Source organism: Echeneis naucrates, chromosome 15 (genome assembly GCF_900963305.1).
Source record: "Echeneis naucrates chromosome 15, fEcheNa1.1, whole genome shotgun sequence".
Lineage (NCBI taxonomy): Eukaryota > Metazoa > Chordata > Actinopteri > Carangiformes > Echeneidae > Echeneis > Echeneis naucrates.
The window spans coordinates 4653100-4677805 of NC_042525.1; the positions used below are offsets into that span (position 1 = coordinate 4653100).

The window sequence follows — 24706 nt, forward strand, 5'->3', positions numbered from 1 at the left end:
GGGAGGTGCTGACGGCTGCAAGTGCATGTGAGCCGGAGGAGACCAGCAAAGCCTCACACTTCAGCATCCGGAGCCACCAGGCGAGGCTAATATGCAGGTTTGTAATGATAAACAACAACAACAACAACAATAACAGCAGCAGCAAACTGATAGACAGCCAGAGCAGAACACATCAGGCCATTTATATCTGCACAACTTTGCACTCAAATGAAATTTGCGTTTGTTTTCATTGATATATCTGTGCAGTTGTTGTTGTTGTTTGTTTGTTTGTTTTTTTTTATTAAGGGATTGTGTTTGGATGTGATTATATCCCGGACTCTAAGTTAACTCGATGGACAATAATATTAATGATGATCATCATAATGATAATAAATAAAAATAAATAAATTGGCTCGTTCATTTCGGGACAGCAGCTAGAAAGCACTGCCTGTCTAAACACCGGTTTACTCCAAACCCAGTCGACCTGAAGGTAGTGAAACCAAATCCACCTGATGGTAGTTGTTGTTTGTGTAAATAACTGGCTCATGAAATAATAGATGTTGTTTGAACTCTTCTCCTGTCGCTCGTGTTCAGCTCAGGTTCGCTAGCTGAACAGCTAAATAAGCTTCTGTGTGATGCTAGCTTTAGCCTAGCTGGGTAGCTAGCTAGCTAGCTAGCTAGCAGCAGCTTTCGTGCTACCCGGACAGTTGAGTATTACAACAGCCGGACACCCGAAGGCTTATTTTACTATATAAGACATAGTTCACGGTTGCTTACATAAATAATTATGAGATAAGATGCCCTGGTTAGTCTTTGTGTGTGTGTGTGTTGCTTTCAGTTAGATAGCTAACGTCGGCTAGCTTGTTTTGTGAGGCGTTGACTGGAGTGTGTTCATGTAGCTCAATGTCACCGGCTGTAGATCGTCTTTATGGATCAATCTTCTGTGTTTCCCCCGATGTTCAAGCCCAAACGAGACATGTGCAAAGGACAGCCATAGATTATTTTTTTCTTGTGTGTTAGCTGTGTGCCGTTGATGTGTTCAAAGCACGGTGGGGTTTTTGTGAAGTTTCCCTGTCTAAGTCGTCTGATATCAACAATGTCCTGTTCAGTGCAGGAATCAGATTTTCCTCACAGAGATGCACGTCCCTGCTGTCAAAGTCATCAGGAACACAGTGCCAGAGTGGCCTTTTTTTTTTTTTTTTTGTTTAATGTTTGCAGGTGAAGCTGCAGGAAACAGCAGACTGAAGACAACCATCAGCTGTTGTCTCTCCTTTCTGAGGAGCCACTTGTCTCTGAAGTGTTTCCCCTCCTTTCACATCATGTCCCCAACACAATGGCTGTATTACAGGTTCAGACCCGTATTTGTGTGTGGCCTGGATCAGGCCTGGGTTACTTTTACAGAGATGTGGTGGCTAGAAATAGAAAGGTCTGTGTTCAAGGGTCTTCTGGGGGTTTATTTATAAGAGCAAACAAAGGTTGGAGGTCAGTGAGGAAAAGGCCGGGGTGCACAGGGCTTCACTTGTTTTTCAAAAGTTGTGAGCTATTTCTGTAAGTCATACATGTTGTGTTAAATCTGTTAACTTGTTACCTTTTTTTTTTTTTTTTTGCTTCAGTTGTTGATTTGTTTGCCCATCTACTCCTCCAAAGGCAACTGCCAGACACCACTTTCATCGAGGCCCTTTCAGCGGGTCAGATAGACACTGAGCTTATACCTCAGGAACCTAACAGTTATTTGTTATTGCTAAAACGTCACAGAAAGTTTGTGTTAATGATAGTGATATAAACTAACTGATCTGTTTATATGATTCTATATTTAAAAGTTTTGAAATGCAGTGGGAGGGCACAGGGATAAAAACAAGTGAACAGAAAAAAAAAAACAAGAGTGGTAGGTGTTGGTGTAATCACCTCTTAAAATACTCTCCCAGTTTAGATAATACAGGGGCATGTGAGCCTGCCAGCAACAGCAGAGCTGAGCAACTCTTAGCCCAAGAGAACAAACAGTTCCCCTTTGTGTTCTCCTCTATTGCCCCTCCCTCCCAGTTTGCCTCACCAGTCTCCTGAGCAAAGTTCTTCTACTCTTGTTTTTTGATCACAGGTTTGGATGCCATTGGCTTGATGGGGTCCAAGTCGGCGACAAAGTGATGGTCTAAGGACTGGCGGTCACGGATGTGCTTGCGCGTGTAATGTTGCGCTGGTCGGTGCACCTAGAAGGAGGGCCGCGGAGAGTCAACCATGCTGCTGTGGCAGTGGGGCACAAGGTCTACTCTTTTGGAGGCTACTGTTCTGGGGAGGACTACGAGACACTGCGTCAGATTGACGTGCATGTATTCAACACAGGTAGGTGGTGAATATGCACATACATCTCTGGATCCGGTAGGTAGTCTTAGAATTTAGTCCTTGGAAACTCTGTAGCAGCTTTAGCTATTTATCTTGTCGTCGAGCGCAACTGTCATGCAAACATGGTTGGTCATCCCTTCGCAATTTTATGAACTAACAAATACAATTTTCAGCTATCAAGAGCACTCTGACTTGTTAGTTTTATTTTCCATCAGGACCACAGTGTATACAGGATGTTTATGTAAAATTGTTTAAATTCGCACTTTTCCCCTGTAGGTTTCAGGCTGTCCAAACTATTCCTCAATATCTTATCTGTAGTGAAGCAGGAAAAATATTTTTTTTCCAAATTAGGAAGAAAGGATAAGAGAGTGTTTCAGGAATTGTTGAACCTTCACCGCTGTAACGGTAACTTGCAGCAGCTGGAAATTAAAACCCCAAACTTTCCATTGCGGTTTGTAAAAATGTCTGTTAGTTGCTTTTCCATCGCTGTCTCACAAACACAGGTGTTTTCTTCAGAAAACAGCTCCATTTCCTTTCTTGCAACCCATTTTGTAATGTCTCTCCCTCTTGCGTTGTCAGCCACCTGCTAAAGAGTTTTATAACTTCCTAAAGTAGCTTGTGCCTACCTGCTGATACTGTACCATGAAAAGATCTGTGGGGAAAAAAACCCTGACAGAGATTCCCTCAGCTGATTGAAATGGAAACGGGACCATCTCAGCTATTGTTTCAGTATTTTATCTGGTGACCTGCTTTGTTCTCCCTCTCTTTGAAGTTTATTTTACAGCTCACCCTCCTGTATTCTACAGTCCTTTGTGTTTTAATTTTTTCTTCCTTTTTGTTATTACTTGTCTTTTTTTTTTTAAACACTTTATATTTTGAGTCTAAAAATATGTAAAAAAAAAATGAAATTTGGATTGAATTCAGATAACTGACATGACATTACAGCCTTGTCTTACTGTCCATGAATTAACAATGTATAACAGGTATAACAGAGACCTGTGCTGGCTTGGAGAAATCATTTCATGTATGAATCTAATGCACATGCAGCGCCCAGTTGTTTGACTGCTTCTAATTTATTTATTTATTTTTTGTTTCAAACATTTATTTGGAAGGTGACTTTCAAAATTAACTATTATTTTGGCATTAAGGCAAATATTGTCAATATATTTTTTGTCCCATCTAAATTAAGAATAAGTACTTTATGATTTCTTGCCCTTTTGTTCTTCAGTGTCTTTGCGTTGGATGAAGTTGCCTCCAGTGAGGACAGGAGGACATGAACGTGCCTGTGAAGTGCCGTATATGCGTTATGGCCACACAGCTGTGCTGCTGGATGATATTATCTACCTCTGGGGTGGGCGCAACGACACAGAGGGGGCCTGCAATGTGCTCTATGCTTTTGATGTCAGTAAGTACAGACCTGCATCAAAGTCACGATGCTAAGTGCTAAGCTAAGGCGGTGTTTCCTTGAGATGCACCTGTGTGATATCATAGCCGTGAAACCAAAAGGTGGAAAAAGCTGTGTTCATATTAGGGCGCTTTAATATCTGCTTATATGTATGATGGCTCTCCATTGCAGATGAATCTGAGAGGTTGGGCTTCTTGCAAATGCACTTAGAGGTTATATAAACAATTCCTGCTTCACAGACACCCACAGATGGTTCACACCCAAGATTTCGGGGGCTGTTCCGGGGGCGAGGGATGGCCACTCAGCCTGCGTCCTTGGGAAGGCAATGTATATATTTGGAGGATATGAGCAGCTGGTGAGTTTTTATCACTCTTCACTGTGGGACTGTGCTCCCTCTGAACATTAAAACATGTTTGATTCATCTCTTCTGCTGTTTTTGTTAGGCTGACTGCTTCTCCAATGACATCCACAAGCTGGACACCACCACCATGGTTTGGTCATTAATTAATGCAAGAGTGAGTTACAAATGAATCAAAATGCTTTAGTTCTTTTGGGTACATATTGAACGTCCAAATAAAAATCAAAACAAAAATACAATGGACTGGCAGCAGTAACATTCAAAGCGCTGCTGGAGATCAACAAACCTTTAGTTATTACTGCTTTGGCAATACTGTTGCACAAGAACACAGTGGTCATGTTGGCCAGATACAAAGACACTGCAATGTAATGCAGCTCCCTGGTAGGTGGCCAAGTACAAAAAGCCTGACAGAGGATTACTTACACTCCCCTTTTTGGAAATGCCATTTGTGCCTGCATGCAGCCAGCCTGCTTGTGTGATAAACTCTGGTAAAGTATATTTAAAAAGTAGCTTCCATTTCCTAAAACCAGGAGAGAACAAACATTTTGCAATCAGTGAGATTAGTGTTGCGTCTTTAGATTTAGTTTAGCATGTGAGTGAATTACACATTTCTGAATGCTCTCATTTTTCAGACAGACTGTTGGGCTTCTTTTCTTTTCTTAAATATGCTTTCTGTGTTATGCCACAAATTTTCGCTTTTTCTTTTCATGTTTTCCTCTCGCTCAGTAATTTCAAATATTTCCAATTAGTTTTAGAATCTTTATCTTAAGATAGCAATTTTTGATGTTGATGTTGGCCTTATCATTTATTTATTCATTCATTCTTATCATTATCATCTTATCATATCATACATCCTTTCTATTTTACAAGGTTTCCCCCTTCTGCTACTGCTCTGTTTACAAAGCCAGTCAAAGAGCCTTCTTGCCAGCATTATATTTCTGGAAAACAATGCCAGTGCATTCTGGAGAGAGAGTCATGTGAATGGCTCTGTCCTGGCTGTAGGCCAGCTAAATGCAGAGGGAGTAGAAGGTTGCCATGGTTCAACACATTTTCATTCAGATCCCATTTCACTGTTGTATATTTTGTTTGTTGTTCACTGGCCACCTACAACAGAATTTTTGAGCTCGCTTTTCCACAGAATTAGCTCTATAGTGTTCACATAGATATACATTATTCTGTTATTCTACATTGAGGCTTACAAGAGTGTTGAATTTAGTGTGTACCCGAGTGTGATCCACTAGATGGAGCTGTTATCCATAAGTTAATGGTGAAGATGCCTCTTTGCCAGTATTTAGATGAGTCTATAAATCCAGGGTTGTGATTATACAGTACAGGCCAAAAGTTTGGACACACCTTCTCATTCAAATGAATAGGAAAGTGTGTGCAAACTTTTGGCCTGTACTGGAGAAAGTTTAGAGACATTTGACATTTTGAGTTTGAAACTCAGTTTAATGAGGTGTTTTATTCAAGAATGCGGTAAAAGCCTGTAGGTGTCATCCCCTGTCCTTGCTGTCTGTCCTATTCTCTTCCTCCGTTGAAGCTTTATGGAGTGCGAAGGTGTGACTGTCATCACAGAATGCCGCTCTTCTCTTCACAGGGCACTCCTGCACGCTGGCGAGACTTCCACTCAGCCACCATCATCGGGACAAAGATGTTTGTGTTTGGAGGGCGAGCCGACCGCTTCGGTCCTTTCCATTCTAACAACGAGATCTATTGCAACAAGATCAAAGTGTTTGACACAGAGACCAACTGCTGGCTGAGCACACCTTCCACACAGCCATCACCAGACGGACGCAGGAGTCATTCAGCCTGTAAGACACAGACGAACACTTAAAATCACTTTGAAGAACATGTTTTTGTTTATTTCTTTAGAAAAATTCTGAAGTATTCCCAAACAAGATCATATTTTAATGCATTTAGAGATTATGAACTGAGTTGTCTCCTCAAATACAAGACAATAAGGAGACCAGTATAGTGGTTGGCTATAGTTGCTTCAAAATAAGGTCCTGGGTTCGGTTCCCGGTCCGGGGGCCTTTCTGTGTGGAGTTTGCATGTTCTTCGTGCCTGTGTGGGTTTCTTCCCACTGCACGAAGACATCAAGTTTAGGTTGATTGGTGACTCTAAATTTTCCGTAGGTCTGAGTGTGAGTGGTTGTTTAATATTCATGAAAGATTTATCTTTTTTTTTGTCCTCCCTGTGTTTAGTTTCTTACAACGGAGAGCTGTACATCTTTGGGGGGTACAATGCTCGCATGGACCTGCACTTCAATGACCTCTGGAAATTCAATCCAGGTGAGTCACTATCTGTGTCTGTGCTTGGTGCGTAGTAATTTTGTTGTTGGTCTACCTGTGCAGATGACTGCTTACTCTTGGAAGAAATGTAGCCCAGCCAGTGTTTAGCTGGCACTGACCCACTTTCCTCCTCATTCTCCAGTGGAGAGTCATGTAGATAATCCTCTCCTCTCTTTTGACACCATTGTCGGGTTTGTGGAACTGGCTGACATCCCTTTCTTTTTTTTTTTTTATTGTGAAGAACCTTGTTCTTTTTTTGTCGGTAACACACTTGAATCAAAAAGTGATTCTGAACCGAATTCAGTCATTGGAGTCTTTGTCTGCTCTTGGATTTGTTGCCCGATTGATTCTTGAGCCAGCTGAATTGTTTTCCTAAGGAAACCTTGTGCTCTTGTTCACAATAGGATGACGCAACACACATTACCTGTGAACCCGATAACTGCTGTTAATATTTAAATCAGATCTCTGTTGTCCACAAGATGGCAGCACCTCATGTATTGTCCTAATTACCGACTGAAATCTGAATGCCCTGTTGCCATAGAGATGCTATGATGCTGTTGGCTCTGAGTGAGTTAGGCAACACAGTTCATCCTTATATGGAACAACACAGACAGCTTCAGCCTCGTCACTGATTCAACTGTTCAGCTCAGCAGAAGAAAGGATTTATTCCTTTTTCTGAAAAGTAAAGTTTTCTCCTCAAATGTCACTTTAGGTTTGTTTTCTTGCTTCTCACCCCTCATACTCCCGTCACCCCCCATTCACTTTCCACAGAGGAAAGCACTTCTGGGCCTCTGTAGGTTTTAATGATGAGAGTTTGTATAGCTGCAAAATGTATTGCATTGTAGAGATTCAGCTGTGAAGCTATATAAAGCGGAGATTGAATCTGAAGTTTTATCAAGAGTTTTCCATCTCATAAATAGGGGCGCGATGTCTGTGTGTCTTTTTCCATTATTTCCGAATAATGGTCTTCCAACCTTATTTTTGTCTTGTGTATATGCACAACAGAGGCGTTTGCATGGAATAAGGTAGAACCAAAGGGGAAAGGCCCATGCCCGCGGAGACGGCAGTGCTGTTGTATGGTTGGAGATCGAATCATTCTTTTTGGAGGAACGAGGTGAGGCACAAAATCTAACTACTGGAATTGTACTTTTTCGCTGCTCTGTATAACTGACTGATAGTTTTGCATCTTAAGGGTTTGTATTTTAATTGAAAATGCTATCAAATATTTCCTCAGTTAAATTCCCCCTTTGATTACCCTGCAAGTAAAATCTTTTATTTTTTATTCAGCCTTTAATTAGTAGCAGAAAAACAGAAATTTCCTGTTGAACACACTTTGGATATAACCAGCTGCTCCTCACACTTATCACCCCAGTTACAGATACATAACCAGATCTATTGTTGAATGCATATGTGTATCCTGGCACATACACACCTAAAAATACTACAGCATGTTGTCATATACATGTGCATGTATGCAGACCAAGTATTTACAAACCTGCATAAATAGATGTGTAAATTCATTCGTGGAACACTGACATCTAACAAATTGTTGGGCAAAATGGTAATAATTTAGATTATTAATCATGGAATCCCAAGTAAAGATTTCTACATTTAAATATAAATTTTTTCCCTCCCCACTTCTACCGTTTTTCCCCTCAGGAGTATTTGATGAAATCTAAGCTGACATCACATGATGATAGGCCAGCTGAGCCATTGTTCTCTTGTACCGAGTGGTGCCACACAGCTAAATACAGACTATCATTGCCCCCAGTCGTGTCTGTCAACAGCTTTCAGTTCTAAAGTTGGGCAAGTCTTGTCCAGAAAGTACATCAGAGTTTAGATGAGCTTAAAACATCCATGATATGTACTCCATGAGACATTTTTAATGTTTTAAACTGGATAATATGTTTTGATGGGTTTCACTGGTTGCATTCATTTTAGCAGGGTATGAAAACCAAGTTTCAAGAAGGTAGAACTGGCCTAAGTTTGGTAATCCATCATAATGAACAACATGTCTCATTTATTTTTGTCAAAGTCACTGTGTCATTGTGTCCAACTGCTGAAAAAATATACTCATCTGAAAACTCTTGCTTGGTGAAGTTTTCCAGCTGTTCACATTCATCATGATTACAACTTGTTGTACGCTTCAGGGCTGGTGGCTGTTGACTAGTGTTATATCTGCAAATTAGTTTGACAATGTTCAACAACACTCTTGCTGCAACTGTTTTCAGTATAACTACATGACTACTGCTGCTGCGACTGTTGCTATTTGTGGAACAAAATCTATGCAAGAATTATTGTAACCCGGTTAATTTTTTTTCTCATATTCGGTGTAAAACATTTTGATGTCATCAGTACTCAGTATTTTGCAAAAAAACGCAATACTTCTTATACTTAAGCTGTGTAGTTCATCAAAATGTATGAAGCATACTTCTTCTGTTCATCTTTAATCAAGTGGAAGGCAAATGTTTAGCTACTGTTGGGTCTCTCAATAATTGTTAAAGTTAATTGACTAGCAAGTGAACCAAAAATAGAATTGTCGTTCGTCAGAACTAATTCAGCAATAACCCTTGATTGAAACAATGGTATGCAATAAAGGAAGAAAAGCTGCTCTTACAAAACTGCCTAAAGATCACCTCCTTTCTTCATAAAAACTTGATCTACTCTTTTCATTATTTGCTGTCTTAATCTTTACGGAGCACATGCTCTCAAGACAAAGACACAGTCCTTTCTTTTTAATATTCCAACTGGAGGTCTGGCTCTGGTAGACAGAAGTCTGTGACGAGTCTCTTGTTTGTCGTTAAACAGTAGTGGATTGCTGGGGGTTCATAGCTGGTGAGGTGCCATGGACTCGTGATACGGCAGCGGCCAGTGGAGTAATGAGGTAGCTAATGGCTTTAGCATGGTCCGAAGTAGTCCGGGACCTGGGCTACTGTTATCACCAAGGCTGTGTTATCAGACAAACCCCACTGGGATAACCTGATAGAGAAGATCGGTAGGCTGCGGATAAGAGTCCTCTCAGCCCCAATATGTCTACGTGGCCTCCAATCCTTCAGGCCGCTGGCTGCTGACAACTTAGTTTTCTATTGCTCCACTGAGCACCACATCATGGGGAGCAGCACACCCTAATACACAAATGTAATCTTGCAATCCAGCCATCATGCATCTACATTATAGTCATTAAAATTCAGATTATTTTCCAACTGTAGAAAATAGCCAAGAATATATTGAGTATTTTTGGGGCTATCAACAAAACAAACATTAACTTGCTACTCTCGTAACACTCACTTCATAAACAAATTAGTACTACAGTTACAAAAGAAAAAATCATCTTCTGATAAACATTAGTCAGTCAGGTCAGTTTTTGTTTTTGTTTTTAACTTTACAGAACTGAGGAAGAGGTAAGAAGATAAAAGTTTCTTATTTTCAGAGATTGTTGTTTTTTTGTTTTTGTTTTGTTTCTCGCCAGGATTAGTTCAGGACAGGTTTTAAGGAGTCATGACTTCCTGTTGAGAGCAGACAGAGAAGGGAGTGTCATAGGGGCTGCTGGAATGATGGAGAGTGCTGGTTGAGCAGAGGAAGAAATAAAACACCACATGATATCTCCAACATCCTGTTTAAAAGCATCAGCCCGGGTCATTTTTTTTTATTAAGCTTTGGCCAACTCAGATTTTCTACCTTGAGGTTAATTCACCCTGTGTTCCGTGTAAAGCGATGGGTCTTGTAGTACAGGAGTTCCTTTGTTGCTTTCAGTCTGGAAAGATGCTGTTTCCTGTTACTGTACAAATTAGAGCATTATCCTTACAGGTCCTAAACAGGCCGGCCACACAGGTTCTCTTGAGCAGTTTGTTGTTTACATGAGCGCACTTAAGCCTCTTACACACAGGAACTCCCTTAAGCACGTGCACACACACATACTAAGGCACACAAACACGCTCTTAGAGGCCCCTAACCTCACTCATTTGTTTGCTTTTTATTTTATTTTTTACTAAAAAATATCTCCTATCACGTCACTTTTAACCACTTGTCATGATTTGCAAAGATTTAAGATTATACCAAAAAGATAATTTTACATGTCTAATCTAGTCATTGGAAACCAGCCATTGCTTTGTCTCCTGTGTTTATTTTTGCATGACCTAACAACACGAGGGCCATTAAAGGGGCACAAAAGTTATTGGTGTCTGCCTCAGTGCAATTGACAAATGCTTGCACACACTGCCGTGAATTATTTGCTGGACACCTTGCTTGTGTTTTCTTGTGGGGCTCCTCATTTTGTTAGGTCTGCCAAGGAAATTGTGTTGAAATTTATGGTCCACATCTTGTTTTCCTTGGTTGGTTGTCCTTTCAAATTGATCCAAAACAGACCCCCCTCTGTTGATATTTATTTCCAGTTTATGATATTTGTTTTACCTGCAGGAATTTGTTCAGGAATAATTTATCACTTTAGCAAAGGACAATAAAGCTGTTAAGTTCAAAAGGCCTCCAACTGGACATAACACTGAGGTGTGACACAAAAAACCCCACAAAAACAGGCTTCAATAAATATAAAACACAAGATTAAGAGTGCAATGCTCGCAATGTATTCAGCAATGGAATTTATTAGACTCAGAATTGGAATATTTGTGATAATTTCTTTATTTAGGTGATGTAGGATTAGTTGCCTTAAAGGTATTATTAAGTGCAGGGTATCCCTTTTTTAATATGTTTTTTTTGATACACACTTGCACTTCTATGGGGTATGGGGCATTAGTGGCAGTCTATTGAGTGCCACTTACGTCATTGTAAACAGGCCTGCTGAGCTGCAGAAAGGCGCGAAATTCTGCCCCTTCTCTGATTTATGACCTAAAAGGGCATTCTTTCTCACAGACTGCAACGTGATACGTCCCTAGTGCCTCTGCTACACTCATTTACTCAGACGTGCTCACCACCCCACGAAGGACGACCCGTGCATGACTAACTCCACCTGCAACACCCTTCTTCCACACACTCAAGTAATAAGTACTAACTCTTTTTTCACCTTCTGAGGTATTGAACACAAAGTTAAGATAGGGCTGAAGAGAGCGCCATGTAGATTATTGATCGCCTGCTGAGCTTATGTTGTCATTGTTGGCATTCACCACTCTGTGTATAATTGCTTACGATAAACTCAGGTCGTGCTAAATTGGGAAACATTTTGAGGTTGGGAACAGGGCATCCTATGAGGGGCAGGATGTGAACAAGGACATGACAGATTGGCATGCTGGGAGCAGACAGCTTGGAATCTGTGAAGGGAAATCTGGCGCTGGCCCTTGAACTACTTGGACATGGACAGTGTGGACTCATTCCATCATTGTATTTGGTGAAAATATTCTTACCATAACTTGTATTTGAATGTCTGACTGTAAAGGTGACTGATATAAATGACTTTTTTGTGCCTGTCTGTGTTCCCAAATTAACTTCCGGAGGAACGTCTGGATAATATGGTCCAGACATTATCCAGAGTTGCTGGTTTGCACTTGCAGAGTTCAGCTGAGGATGTTCTCATCTATTTGAAATGGTCCCCTCGTTTTAGGCAAGGAATGGTGCTGGCGATATGTGTGCAGTAGAAATAATGACAACGCCATCCAAACAACTGCTCACTCAGGACAGGTTAACGTTACACTGCTTTGTGTTACGGAGTTGGCAGTGAAAATTGAGCTAAATGTCTGTTTCAAGAAAACTGGACATTTGCACATGCAGCATTGCCAAGTACTGTCAAGAAAAGTTGAGCCTTGCAGAGCATGTGTGGTCTTTGTTAAATATTACAGAGGAGAATATAAATAATATAAATCCCTGACGTCTCCAGAATATAGATTCTGTTCGTCTCTCAGCCCTTTAACAGCTTTACTTGGTCTGCTGACCATGAAGGTGGCTCAAAGGTGTTTGAAGGTCCTCTCACTGTGAGCAGCAGGGTCCGGTGGCTGTCAGTTCAGATCTAACATATCAAAGCCACTGAATGAGTCTCTATGCCTTATGCAAGAAACAAAGTTGTCGACGGAGCTCAGAAAAAAGCAAGATGAGGAAAATATGTCACCAGTACGCCATCTCTCTTCTAGACTAAACAATTAAGTTGGTCGCAGCCCTTCTGCAGATATTAATTTTCCTGATTTAGTCGTATGGAGCTAAGAACATTTAATATTTAATGGCCTGTCTGAACATTGATAAGAGGGTTACACTTAAGCTCTTTTTTTTTTATTATCATCATTTTCTCCTTTCTGGTGTCGTGTGCTATTTGTGTATTTGTATGCATAAACATGACTGAATGACTCACAGTTCCTGTTGTGGAGCGGACGTCAGAGTGTTGCACATGCACTTACATGCTTGCTGTGCTGTGCCAGCCTTAATGTGTGTGCTCCATTTGGCAATATGCAGAGTTACTAAGTTGGTACATTTAGTGAAGATGGAAAGCATGCTGATGCCATTCCTACCATTATCTGAATGTTAGCTATAGAAGCATTTATGCTCATCACGCTGATTTAGTCCAAAGTGCTAAAAACAAGAGTGGATTTAGTTTTGTTTAGTTTTGTTGTTTTTGTGTTTTTGTTTTTGGTTTTTTTTTTTTCTGTAAAATTCAAATCATCTTTCTGCTACAACTAACTATTCAGGTAGAGAGAGTGTGTGACTGCTTTAGCCTCCATTGTGAGCAAGAGGAAGACCACATAGTAGGTAATCTCACTGCTAGCCAAAACATGCCAGCATAGAACCTCAACTTTAATCCACCAAAATCTCACAACGATATTTAATCTCTGTGGAATTTAACAGGTTATTTCAAAACAGTAAGATTCTGAGCCGGGGAGTTTCTGCAGGGTCCTGCCATTTTTGTTTAGTAGATCAGGAAGGTCAAAGGCCTGGTGCCTTGATATCACAGACAAGGCCATTTTTGCACCTTATCAACAGCCGAAAGGGCTCCTGCTAAGATAGCCTAGCTGGTTAAAGTGCAACTTGTTATCAATGTTGAACCTGAAAGTTCACAACACGACACAAAGGCAGAGCTAGTTCTAAGGAATCTTATTGTTTCGGTAGCTATTGCATGAAAACCCTTTTGTTTATATTTTTGCGTGTTGTTTCATGTAAAAACTTGAGCTTCCTTGTGCCGAAACTGCAGCCCATAACATCTTGTGTGCCGCGGTGGAATATGGCTCCATGGAGACATGCCTATCAACACACCGTAGATTTTGGTGCCACACACGTGTTGTCGTTTGGCCTCCAGTGTCAAAGGGTACGCTGCAGAAGTTTCCTTTATTAATTGTCCGTGCACTTTTGTGTGTGTGTGTGTGTTTTGTATGCTTGAGATAAAACCTGTCAAACAGTGGAGGTGACCTCAGCAGGATATGGGGCATCCCGCACGTGGCGGGACAAGACCTTGGGGCAGCACGGCAACACTGTGATTTACTCTTCAAAGACAAGCTCATGATAGTATGTCATCTGCATCTTAACCCTCCTTAACCCGCTAACAGCCTGTGTACATTAAGGTGTCATGGGGTTGAGTGTTGCATGGCAGCTCAAATAAACAGCCTTCATAAGTGACGCTTTGTGATGCTGTTGTCGCTGTAAATTGACATGTCTAAATAGTATTAGTTTAGCTCTTGATTTACTACTGTCATCACAACCTAAACACCACCTGGTAGTTCGGGGCCTCCCCTCTGCAGAACAATGCCAGACTATATGGAGGTGTTTATTCACAGTCAGACAGTCCTGTTGAACCAGCACTGCTCGGCATTAAAAGACAGTCCTTGAAAAAGTGTGTTGATTTTTGTTACTGAGGGAGAATAACACCAGAGGCAAAAGAAAAAAGCAGGATATGAGCAGATAATCACTTGGCCTACAAATACATCCAGTGTATTAATGAGCAGGTCTGCTAGAAGCCATGAACCATAACGATGCACTGAAAATACGGTCCGGAGCCTCTGACGTTCTTAAGCATTTCCTATTACGAGTATCTCCCAGTGGCTGACCTTGAGGCCTGATTTTATAAGATGAAGGTGAAGATGTTGTCGGAGCAAATCTGACAGCTATAGAGGAGCATTAGACAAACCCCAGAGACCTTTTCCTGTATATTAACCAGCTGTGTCCAAGGACCTGAAACGCTTAAATGTCCTCTTCTTAGGTTTTATGAGCAGCTTGGTTGATAACACCCTTCTCTTCTAAAAGCCATTTAATTTGCATTTGCTTGAGATTTATAGGCTCTATTTTCCTTCTCAATAGCACCACCAAGTCCAACTACATTTTGTCCACAGGGGTTGCAATCTGAGATTGTTGCTCTGCTTGCAACTGGCATCTCCTCCGACTAATCTGAAGTCAGGCGTCTCTTTCGGGGAGCCAGTCGTATTTTGTATCTCACATCTGCATGGGGTTTAAGTCTGGGCAGCTACAGGTCTTAATCCACTGTCCAGCCACTGCCCGGGAGGGGGCACAGATAGCTTGGTAAAATGAGTTGAGACAGTAGAGATTAAGGCAAATGAAATGGACGAGAACCTATCAATTTGTGATAACCAAGTCTGTTTTGCTAAAAGTTTAGCGGCACTACCGCTGCCAGCGCTTGATGCTCTTAAAACCCGTCCATCAGATCCTTCCTATAAAAACATTTTCTTTCCTTTAAAATGACAAATATAGACGGCAGAAGAGCTTGTGCTATTACCAAATAATTGTGGATACTTGGAATATATTTCTTGAAATTTTAGTCATAATTGCTTGGCTGCATAATGTCATGCATGAAGCTAAAACTCTGGGAAGCAAAATGAATTCTCTCTTAAAAGGAGAAATGCTGTCCGATTTAGTCTTGCCACAGCGCAGCCATTATCTACTATTATTTAGATTTTTTTTTCTAAGTTGTCTCCCTTTCTGTGCCCACTATATCTAATATAAAAGTTTGTTGCATTACTGAGCTTCTTATTTATTTATTTGTTTGTTTGTTTGTTCCCACCAGGTTCCCGATGTTTTCATGCTTTTTGCCAGAGTGGTACCGAAATAATTTTATGCACGTCTGGCCCTCCTGATAAGGAAGTTGTAGTGTGTGATGAGTTCCTGTGAGCTTGTGATGGTTCTGAAGGACCAAAGTTCAGTAGGAAGTTGAGAAAGGAAAAGGATGCAGATCATATCACCACCAAGAATGAGGATATGGCCAATGAAGCCGACTTAGAAAACAGACGTGTCACTGATGGACTTGCCTACAACTACAACAACTACAACGCCTTCTTTCTTGTCACTTTAACAACGTTGCTGTTTCTGAAAGTCATCAGCAAAATTAGCGGACAGTTTCATTCCTGGGCTCTTTGGAGTCATGAGGTTTCCCAGGCCTTTTTGGTGCCCCCTCATTAGTTTTAGGACAGTGCTTCAGCCCTTTCTTCTACCGTTTTCAGATCTTGGTGTGGAAGATAATGAGGTGAAGCAGGCAGTGCATTGCTAGAAAGGACTGGCAATTGGGTGATTAGACACCCTCAGTGAGTGTTGTTTGAAATAGCAACCAGTGTTGTTTTAGTGGGGGGAGCAGCATCACTCAGTCCTCATTCAGACTGGGAACCACTGCTGCTGTAGTGGGGGGAAGCACTTTCACACATAGTGATACTTTCCTGATCGAGTAACAAAGTGAGCCATCAAACACCAGGACGCCGCATAAAGTTGCACTGTGTGATTTTTTTTTTTTTTTTTTTTTTTTTCCCCTCCCCCCGCTTTCAACTACCACCACCGTAGTCCCTTCCAAACCCAGATCCCATTAAATTGCCGTCTTAGAAGACTTTTCAATGAGCCGCCTTTGCTTGTTTACAAAGTGCAAGCTTTTTAGGTGGCATATCGATGCTGAAGAATCAGACCACTGACTGACATGGCATGTCCCACCACGCCAGCTCTCTCTTTTTACACAGCCTGGACCTTTTTATAAAAAGCAGCGACGTGGAATGAGAGTGAAGCATTCCCACCTTGAACAGACTGTGTAAAACGGGCTAATCGGATACCGCTCACCACCCCCTTCATCCATCCCCTGCCTCTATGATCCTCTTCAGCCACTTCTTTTTTTGTGGTGTCCAATAAAGCGTTACCATTGCCTAACGCTCTGCCGAATTTCACACCCAGACTGTCATTATCCATAAGCGAGAAAGCTTTGTCCCCCCATGGGATGCAATCTTCCTTTCTCTTGTTTGTCCCCGTTAAAGCATCCTCTTATCTGCACCCTTCCACCCGTCAGCATCCGAGGCCCATACCCTTTCTCTGTCTAAGCTTGTGTAGTGGTTGACAGCTACTGTAGCGTGTCCTTTAGATAGAGATGCTGCCTTTCATTACTTCTGTAACAGAGACAGGCTGTTAATGTTAGTGTCTTTTTCCCCATCCAACAGATAATGTCGACAAAGTATTTGGATTTTTCCTCTTCATAAATGAAGGTGATAATATTCATCAATCTGAATTTGTGGCCAGCAGTCACTGAGGATCAACTAATGATCAGCTGATGATGACAGAGGTGTTGCAAAGGCAGAAACTACAGGCTCTTGTTGGCCACAGATGCTTAATGACGGCCCAGTGGCTCCCAAAACCCGACTGCTGGCTTGGTGCGTAAGGACCCATCAGTCCTAATGACAAGGTTGTCCCCATGAAAGTCAAAGCTCTGTGTTCATCTGGTTTTAATTAGATGTGTTTGATACACCACTTCAATAATTTTGTTCTTAAAGAAGCAATTTCAACAATCATCAGTCAGTTTCAGAAATAGAAGTGTTCTGTTGTGAGTTAGTGTTATAGCCAGGCGTGAAATGTAGGTCCAGGAGTAGACAGTCTGATGCTGATGAGTGGGGGGGTGGATGATTGTGAGTATCCTGATAAAGGCTCATGCTGTAAGCCCGGGTGGACCACCTCCTAGGGGACGGGTGGGGTGGGGGGGGGCTCTAATGACTTCCCCAGCTGGCCCCCTGGGACGACTGTGCTCGTGCTCTGCACCTCTCCTGCCCGCTTTAAGCCACCACAGTGTTTATTTAGGGAAGATTAGCAACGTAAAACCCTTACAACATCCTGGACACGCAGCAATCGGGAGACGCGATGGAGAGGACGGGGGGAAAGAGGGATAGAGATTGATGGGTGGTGAGACGGAGGAGAGGACGGTGTGTGAAAAATGGAAAGAGACTGAAGAAGATGGGGGGAATAAAATAAGAGTAATTCCAAGAAACAGGTGGTTTCTATGAGGTGGCTTCAGCAGCACGGCGGACACGTGTCATCCTGTCCATCCATAGCATGAAGCATCTGGTGAAACCTGTTAAGAGCCAAACCTGGCTGTGAAAGACCTCAGTTATTCTACATGACGGATATTCATAGACACTACAATGTGCAGCAAAGGCACCTGTGTGGTTGAAACTGTTCGCTATCATAAAAGTGTATTGTGCATTTTTTTTTTTTTTTTTTTTTTTTTTATCCTGTAATCCGTTGTTTGGAGAACCATCGTTATAGAAAGCAATTTGCTGACTTACTAGCTCCATCCCACAGACTGTAGCATCCAACTAATGGTTGTGTTTTTACGCTATAAATATATATATCCATCCAAGTGACCAAACTTTGCACTTTAATTATTCATTCACTGATTCAAAGAGTTGTGACATTACCAGGCTGTCCAAGCTGTGGCGCACCAGGTGTGTCGCAGGTGTGTGTGTGTGTGTGTTTGTGTGCGTGATTAGCCGTGGCAGGAAACAGATGTGCAGTGATATCCAAGGCTGCGCAGGTCTGGGACCGACTATCAGCACAGAGCAGCCTGCCCTCTCGCTGCAGTGCTAGACTTCCTGTGGGCTTAAATCATGCCAGCGTATGATAAGGACGGGAGAGTGCTGTGTGACCAGCGCTGTTCCCCTTTGAGAACAACCTGCAGGTCCCTGATTATGAACCGTAGTGTTTAAAGAAAAATGGCAAGAAGGTGGATGACAAGGTTAGAATTACGGTAACTAATTGTCAACAATTGTGGGACCAACATCAGAGAATAAACAATAAATTTTACCACCCAGTAGTTTAGCAGCACATTCAGCCTTGGCAGACAGAAAGGAGCTTTAAAAGGTTTAACATCTTCCTCTTGTCCTTGTGGATACATTTTAATCGTTGTTTACTTGTATGTTGGATGTTTCCATATATTTTTGTTGACAGCTGTAATGTGATAAACACGTTCTTTGTTCTTTTTACAGTCCCTGTCCAGAGCAAGGAATGGGAGATGAATTTAACCTCATGGATCATTCAGACCTGTATATCTTAGACTTCAGTAAGTAAACATTTTATTACCCTCTAGATGCCACCTCAAATTCACCTCAGTCTTGAATAAGATGTCCTGCGGTCTCACCAATAAATTTTGTTGTCCCAGTGTCAGCGCTGCTTTATCTCTCACCTGGCCGAGTAAGCCCGGCCTTGGCGCTGAATTGTGTTATCACATGGCGCACTTCCGTCTCTTGGACTACCAAATATAGCCATATCCTGCCTGCACTGGGGTAGCCTGTAGTGCTGTCAGGTCACAGTTAGGGTTCACGTAGGTGGGCTTGCACTGGGACACAGGGACCGTATGGGACTGGCAGTACCCACTGGCGTCCCCTGTGGCATTCGCCTCCACGTGCCAGTCGCGTGTGTCCTCACATGGTTTTTCACTGGCCATATGGTGGAAGAACCATGACGGTGATAGTGATTGAGAGGGAGTTTATAATTAGTATTGGAAAGGAGGTTTACAATAAGATGAGTCATGAACTAAGCTCTGCGTGTCCTTTTGTGAATTCTGTTGTTTTCCTGCAGTACGATTTTCACATCGCAGAGATCAGATTAGACCGCTTTCATCAAGAGATTATGAGATCTGACATGCATGACTCCATATTGAATTCCCACAGCTGAAATGGATATTGTTAGCCTGCTTATGATTAGTGTCAATGATCAGTCTCTGACTCATTACTCCTGCTCTTCTTTTCAGGCCCTAATTTGAAGACGTTATGCAAAATAGCCGTTATTCAGTACAGTCTGGAGCAGTCGGGACTCCCACATGATATCAGGTCAGACAAACTTCCCCTTCTCGAACACATCGTTGTTTTTCATACAGTTTGTATTATGCTTGTCATTGTTGCCACCACTATGCCTCTCTGAGTAATGAGGTTCATTTTCAATGAGGCAAATTATGAGTCATTACCCTTCATTGAACCAGTGCTAGTTATATATTAGCTTTTTTTTTCGGACTTTACTTTAAGCCCTTACATGTAAAACTTTTAGCTAATTTAGGTAATTTAGCATAAAAAAAAGATATTGACTGTCTTGTCTGTAACAAAAACGGTGCTGAGCTGACACTCAGAAGAAAATAGACAAAAATAGGAAGACTTTCTCATCCTATATATTTGTATCATGGAGCTGCAATAAGTCATCAAATATAGATAAAATACAGAAACCAGCTCGGTCCAGATGACAACAACGTCCGTTGTAGTGACTACGATCCACATTTGGTGCTTAATTTATTTATTTTGAATCACTGCAAAATGGACTTTTCACCATTTCAAATTCTCCTTTTTAATATATTTCTTATGGGTTTTTAATATTTCACATCCTGAGACCAAGTCATCCATGCACAACTGGTAAAAATGATCCTGCTGCTTAGACAACCAGCTGTTGAGTTTTCAATTACCTGCTATCCTTTGTGTTTTAGAGTTCAGTTAATAGCACCAGCGGGTCTGTTTCATTGCAGACTGTCAGGTCACTGTCTCAGAATCAATTCTGTCCACTTTACTCACCACACACACATCCATGTATCAGTATCTTAAAAAGATAGAGATTAAATTAAAATATGAGTGTTTTGCATGTACTCCAAATTAAATAACTTGAAACAGTCGCAAAACAACAGTTGCTTCTCTCAGTGACAAGTCTGAAAATAGTTTCTGCCCTTTTTTTTTTTCTTCTTCTTCTTCTTTTGAAAAAGAAATGTTTAAGAGCAGCTCTTCACGTCACGGTGTTGTAATCACAAGGTGAACAGACTGTAATAACTGTAAAGGATTTTGAAACATAAAAATTTGATATGCGTCTAAAAGTATTCTTATTACTGTGTGCATATTGAGGTGAAATGTTAACACTTGAATTACATTACGCTGAGAGAGAGCAGCAGAGTCTTTTGCTGCAGCGTGACTGAATTCACACGGTCATAAATTCATTTCTCAAATATCCTTAATGAAGAGATTTTGTCAAGCTCAGGTCGCTCATTAGAGAAGTGTCTTAAAAGGAAGGTTGTGCTTAAGTGGGGTTTTTTTTTTTCTTTTCCACGTGGAACTTGATACTAATTACTCCTCTTAGCTTCTCATTTCTCTCGCACCGTCACTGCCACCTTGCACGCTCCCCACTTTAGCGCAGTTGTGTTTGTAACCCTTAGAGGGTTCTCATTGGGGTCACAAGGCTCCTTTTGCCCTTCACTGGCATCCCCCGGTCCCACTGCCAATCCTCCCTCTTAAACACACATGTGCACGACAAAAAAGAGGAAAAGAAGGAAAAAAAAAAAAACAAAAAACGAACAAAGCAATTGAGAAGGAGTGAGTGTGAAACCAGAGCCAGTGATAACAATCTGGAGCTCAACCTCTGACCTGTCATCAGGTCAGCACTAGACCCTGTTGTCAGCCCCTGCTCCTGGTTCTCGTGTTACAGCGGGGCCTCCCCTCGTCCTTGTCCACGTCGTAGCCCTTCGCTCAGACAAGGGGCAGCACGGGGTGAGAGCAAATGTCACACAATTTCTTGATTGTCAACACACTAGAATTTTAGTATCTAAGATGTTTTAAACTATTGTGAATTCAAGCAGTGATTAAAAGAAAATGCATTGAAAACATATGTGACAGCAGTTCAATATTTGTGACTACAATAATAAAAAAAAAAAAAAAAAAAAAAAAAACATGATTGAACACGCTGGAGGTGTCCATTTTCTTGAAGATAAAATATTTTATTTCGCTGATTGTTCCTTTGTTCACTCCAGGTGGGAACTGGCAGCCATGACCACCAACAGCAACATCAGCAGGCCCATCTTCTCTTCCCACGGCTGATGCTGCTCAACGTGAGGCAGAACCACAGCTGTTTCAGGATCGACTAAGCTCTGAGGGCCTGATTTTGTAGAGTTTGGATCTGTATTGGATTTAATTTCCACTCTCCTCAAGTGGAAAAACTCATCACTGACCAAAACGTCCTGCCTGTGACTTCCTCGGACGCCGTGAGATTTGTCGTGTCCTTGGACATTTTAACTCTCAAAGACAGTGAGACAGAAATCATTGACACCTCTTCAACCTTTCTCTCTTCTTACTAGCCTCTTTAGAAATCCAATCAGCCTATGATAATCATAGACTTTGAATCTTAAGCACAGGAAGAGACAAGAACTTAAGCCAAAGGTCTTGAGAGCTAAACTCTCTGTTGAGGATGTCACACTCAGCAGATCTCCCCGAAGAAACAAACAGGAATCTTCTTTTTTCTTCTTCTTCTTCTTCTTCTTCTTTTCCCATACGTTTGAGGGGCAGGTAGGGCTTAGTTGGACATTGGTGGGAACTTTGAGCTGGCAGTGGAGGTAGTTAGAGAGCCAGCACTGTTATCCTACACATCACCCCTCTGATTCAGGAACGCCTGCATTCTATCAGAAATCACACACGAGGGCGGCGGCATCATGTCAACTTTGTTTGGTTCCGCGTAAACAAACAAAAGCAGCATAATGAGGTGCAGCATATCAAGAATTTGTATAGGTTGCAATTTTAACTCGGCCCTGATCTGTGTGAAAGTACCGTGTCCATTTGCAGCAAATGAAGTTGTTACAGAAAAGGCCGATTTGACCATTTTGGGGTTGGATGCAAAGAGGCAGAATCTTTGCAGCCATGCTCGTGAAAGGTTTTGTGGCCAGTTTTCAATGTTTTGCTTTTAGCCCCAGCTTCATCCTAATTTTTCTGGCTTCTCCCTACTGCTCGAGTTTCTCAAAGGTGACCTGCAGGGCCTTCTGAAATGAACAAGTCCATCTACCTCCCTCAATAGCATTGAGTCTTCAATGAGACATCAGCCCCCCCCCCCCCCCAAAAAAAAGGCTTCTTCCTGAGAAGTCTCAATTAGTGGTTGTGTCTTTAACTCTCCCAAAAAATGTCAGTGAGGAGTGTAAATCATCTGCCCCCAATCCTGCAGTTTGTTTTTCAGTGCCAAATGTGGAGGGGAAATGATGATGCAAATATATACTGTGTATGTGTATCAGTGTGCAGTAATCCCAGCCCACCTGCTTCAGGTTTCCCCGTTGCTGACGGGGAGCTCATTATTAATATGCATAATGTCGTCGTTCCGCTTACAGACAATCCGACAGCCGCGTTCAGAGACCCTCCTCGTGACCTGCGTTTGTGTGCGACTACGAGCAAAGCTAAACCCGAGCAGATGTCGTAAAGACGCCTGGTCTCTCATCAGATCACAGCCTCACTACACAGATGGAAAATAGTTCGTTTAGGTTTTGTTTTTATTTCATGAATTAACCTCAAATTTTAGAACAAATGGTGGTGGTCTTTTTTTTTTTCTGAAGTTTTTATCTCCTTCCACTTATGGAAAGGACAAGGTTGAAAATATTCTATTCAACATCAGGGCACTGAGGAAAACCTGTTGGACTGTTTTCACTCGGTGGAAAATTGATGTAATCATCATTGTTTTGAAGAAATAATGTGCAAGTCTGACTCGTTTATTTGTTTTTGGTAGATTTTCTATAATATTAAAAGTTCATATGGGCTTCACAGACTGCTTGGTCTTACAACAGCAAAACATAGAATATATTCTGCGAAGTTTAATGAGTAGTATGGCATGTTGTTGAAATGAATAATTGATAAACAGGAAGAAGAGACATTATTAAAGCTGCCTAATTCTTTTAATTTACATGGATGTTAGTTGTGTCTGGTCCTGAACAGTACAAAGCTAAGAAGTGAATAGGAACTGCTGTGAGCTGCATCAATGCTCTTCAGTCCTGAGCTTTGGGTCGGCCAGTCGGTCCTTTATAGGCTTGTTACAGAATTCAACCCAGCAGGTTTCTGAGTCTCAGACATCAGGACTGAACAACACTGACCTACATCATAAATGTTTACAAATCTTCTTGTATTTCATGTGAAACGGTGTAAAACAATCTTAAAATGCAGGTTGATGTCGCCAGATAACTGCACTAAAGCCAAATGTGGCATGTCAGGCCTTACAGACAGGAGACATGTTGATGCTGCTTTTTGCCTAAGTACTCCAGAGTTTGACACATTTGCCTGCCCGAGCCAAAGTCTGCGTTTTGCTCCCAGACTGGTGGTACCAATGTGACTTGGTGAGTCTTATTCCCGCTGCACTGCGCATGCACATGGACATATCACACACTTGAAATTCCTCAGTCCCCCATTTACTTGGACTACACAGCAGGTAATGCAGTGAATCACGGGGAAGCTAACACAGGTTAAAGAGGAAAAAAAAAAAAAATCTGCTGAACAAATCAAACTGTTTATGTGACACCAAATGGCCGTCTGCAAAACTCAGCTTTTTGTTCCTTTTTTTTTTTTTTTTTTTTTCTTCTTCTTCTTCCCCTGATTTGTGGTTTGGGAGTCATTTTTATTTCAGGGTTTGGGTCTTTTTCTCGTTGCTTGAAGATTTTGGGTGATGGTATTTTAAATCGAGACCTTTTCAGGAAAATGAAATGGGCACTGGTCAAAAAATAAAATACCTGCACAAACTGACAGTCGCTCACTCACCTGTGACTGAGTGAAATATTTCAGCGTTGCATCACAAAAAGCATTAACGTTGCCTTGTCTGAGGCTCCTTTGGTCCTTTTCATTTAACTGTGAGAAGGTTTTTAGCAAGTAGTTGATCCGACGACGCAGGTTGACTTTTTGCTTTGCCTGAGAAGTGCATCAGTAGATTATAGCGGAAATTCCTGACGAAAACATTCAGTGTGAGCAGTAATTATTTGCCAAGTAGAAATATGTGACTCAACAGAGAGAAGTAGTAAGAAGTGTATAGGGCTTATAATATGTTGTTGAATAATTTATATGCGAATAAGGAGGAAAAAAAAAAAACAGAACAATGTATGGCGTGTATTTTGATTCATTTTACAACTGTGCAGGCTCCTTATGCTTCTTGTTATGTTTTATTTTATATTTTACACACTTTTAGAGGGGAATCTATCTGTGATGGTTGGTCAGGACTTCCTGTGCAATATGCTTTATAAATGTATCAATAATAAAAAGAGACAATTTGGGTTGTTACATGGATGCCCTTTAAATGTGTCGTTTCTTTACAGGCTTCTTCCTCATTCAGCTCTTCAGATCCTCATCATGTTGTTTGTTTGTTTTGTTTACTTGTTTTAATTCCTGGGAAAACAAGCCGCTG

At 41.5% G+C, this 24706-nt stretch overlaps 1 protein-coding gene across 2 annotated transcripts; it reads left to right on the top strand.

Moving 5' to 3' along the window:
- klhdc3 (kelch domain containing 3) lies at positions 1-24588 on the top strand. 2 transcript variants are annotated; one of them, XM_029521869.1, is made up of 11 exons: positions 1-97; positions 2075-2316; positions 3545-3721; positions 3961-4076; positions 4165-4236; positions 5677-5890; positions 6284-6370; positions 7376-7484; positions 18532-18605; positions 19296-19374; positions 21321-24588. In XM_029521869.1, exons 2-11 carry the CDS (start codon positions 2163-2165, stop codon positions 21385-21387), a joined length of 1149 nt encoding a protein of 382 aa, XP_029377729.1. In that variant the 5' UTR covers positions 1-97; positions 2075-2162; the 3' UTR covers positions 21388-24588. The 2 variants fall into 2 exon arrangements, with proteins under 2 accessions (XP_029377729.1, XP_029377731.1); XM_029521871.1 differs by lacking the exons at positions 18532-18605; positions 19296-19374; positions 21321-24588 and adding an exon at positions 8030-8995.
- Positions 24589-24706: the final 118 nt, after the last annotated feature.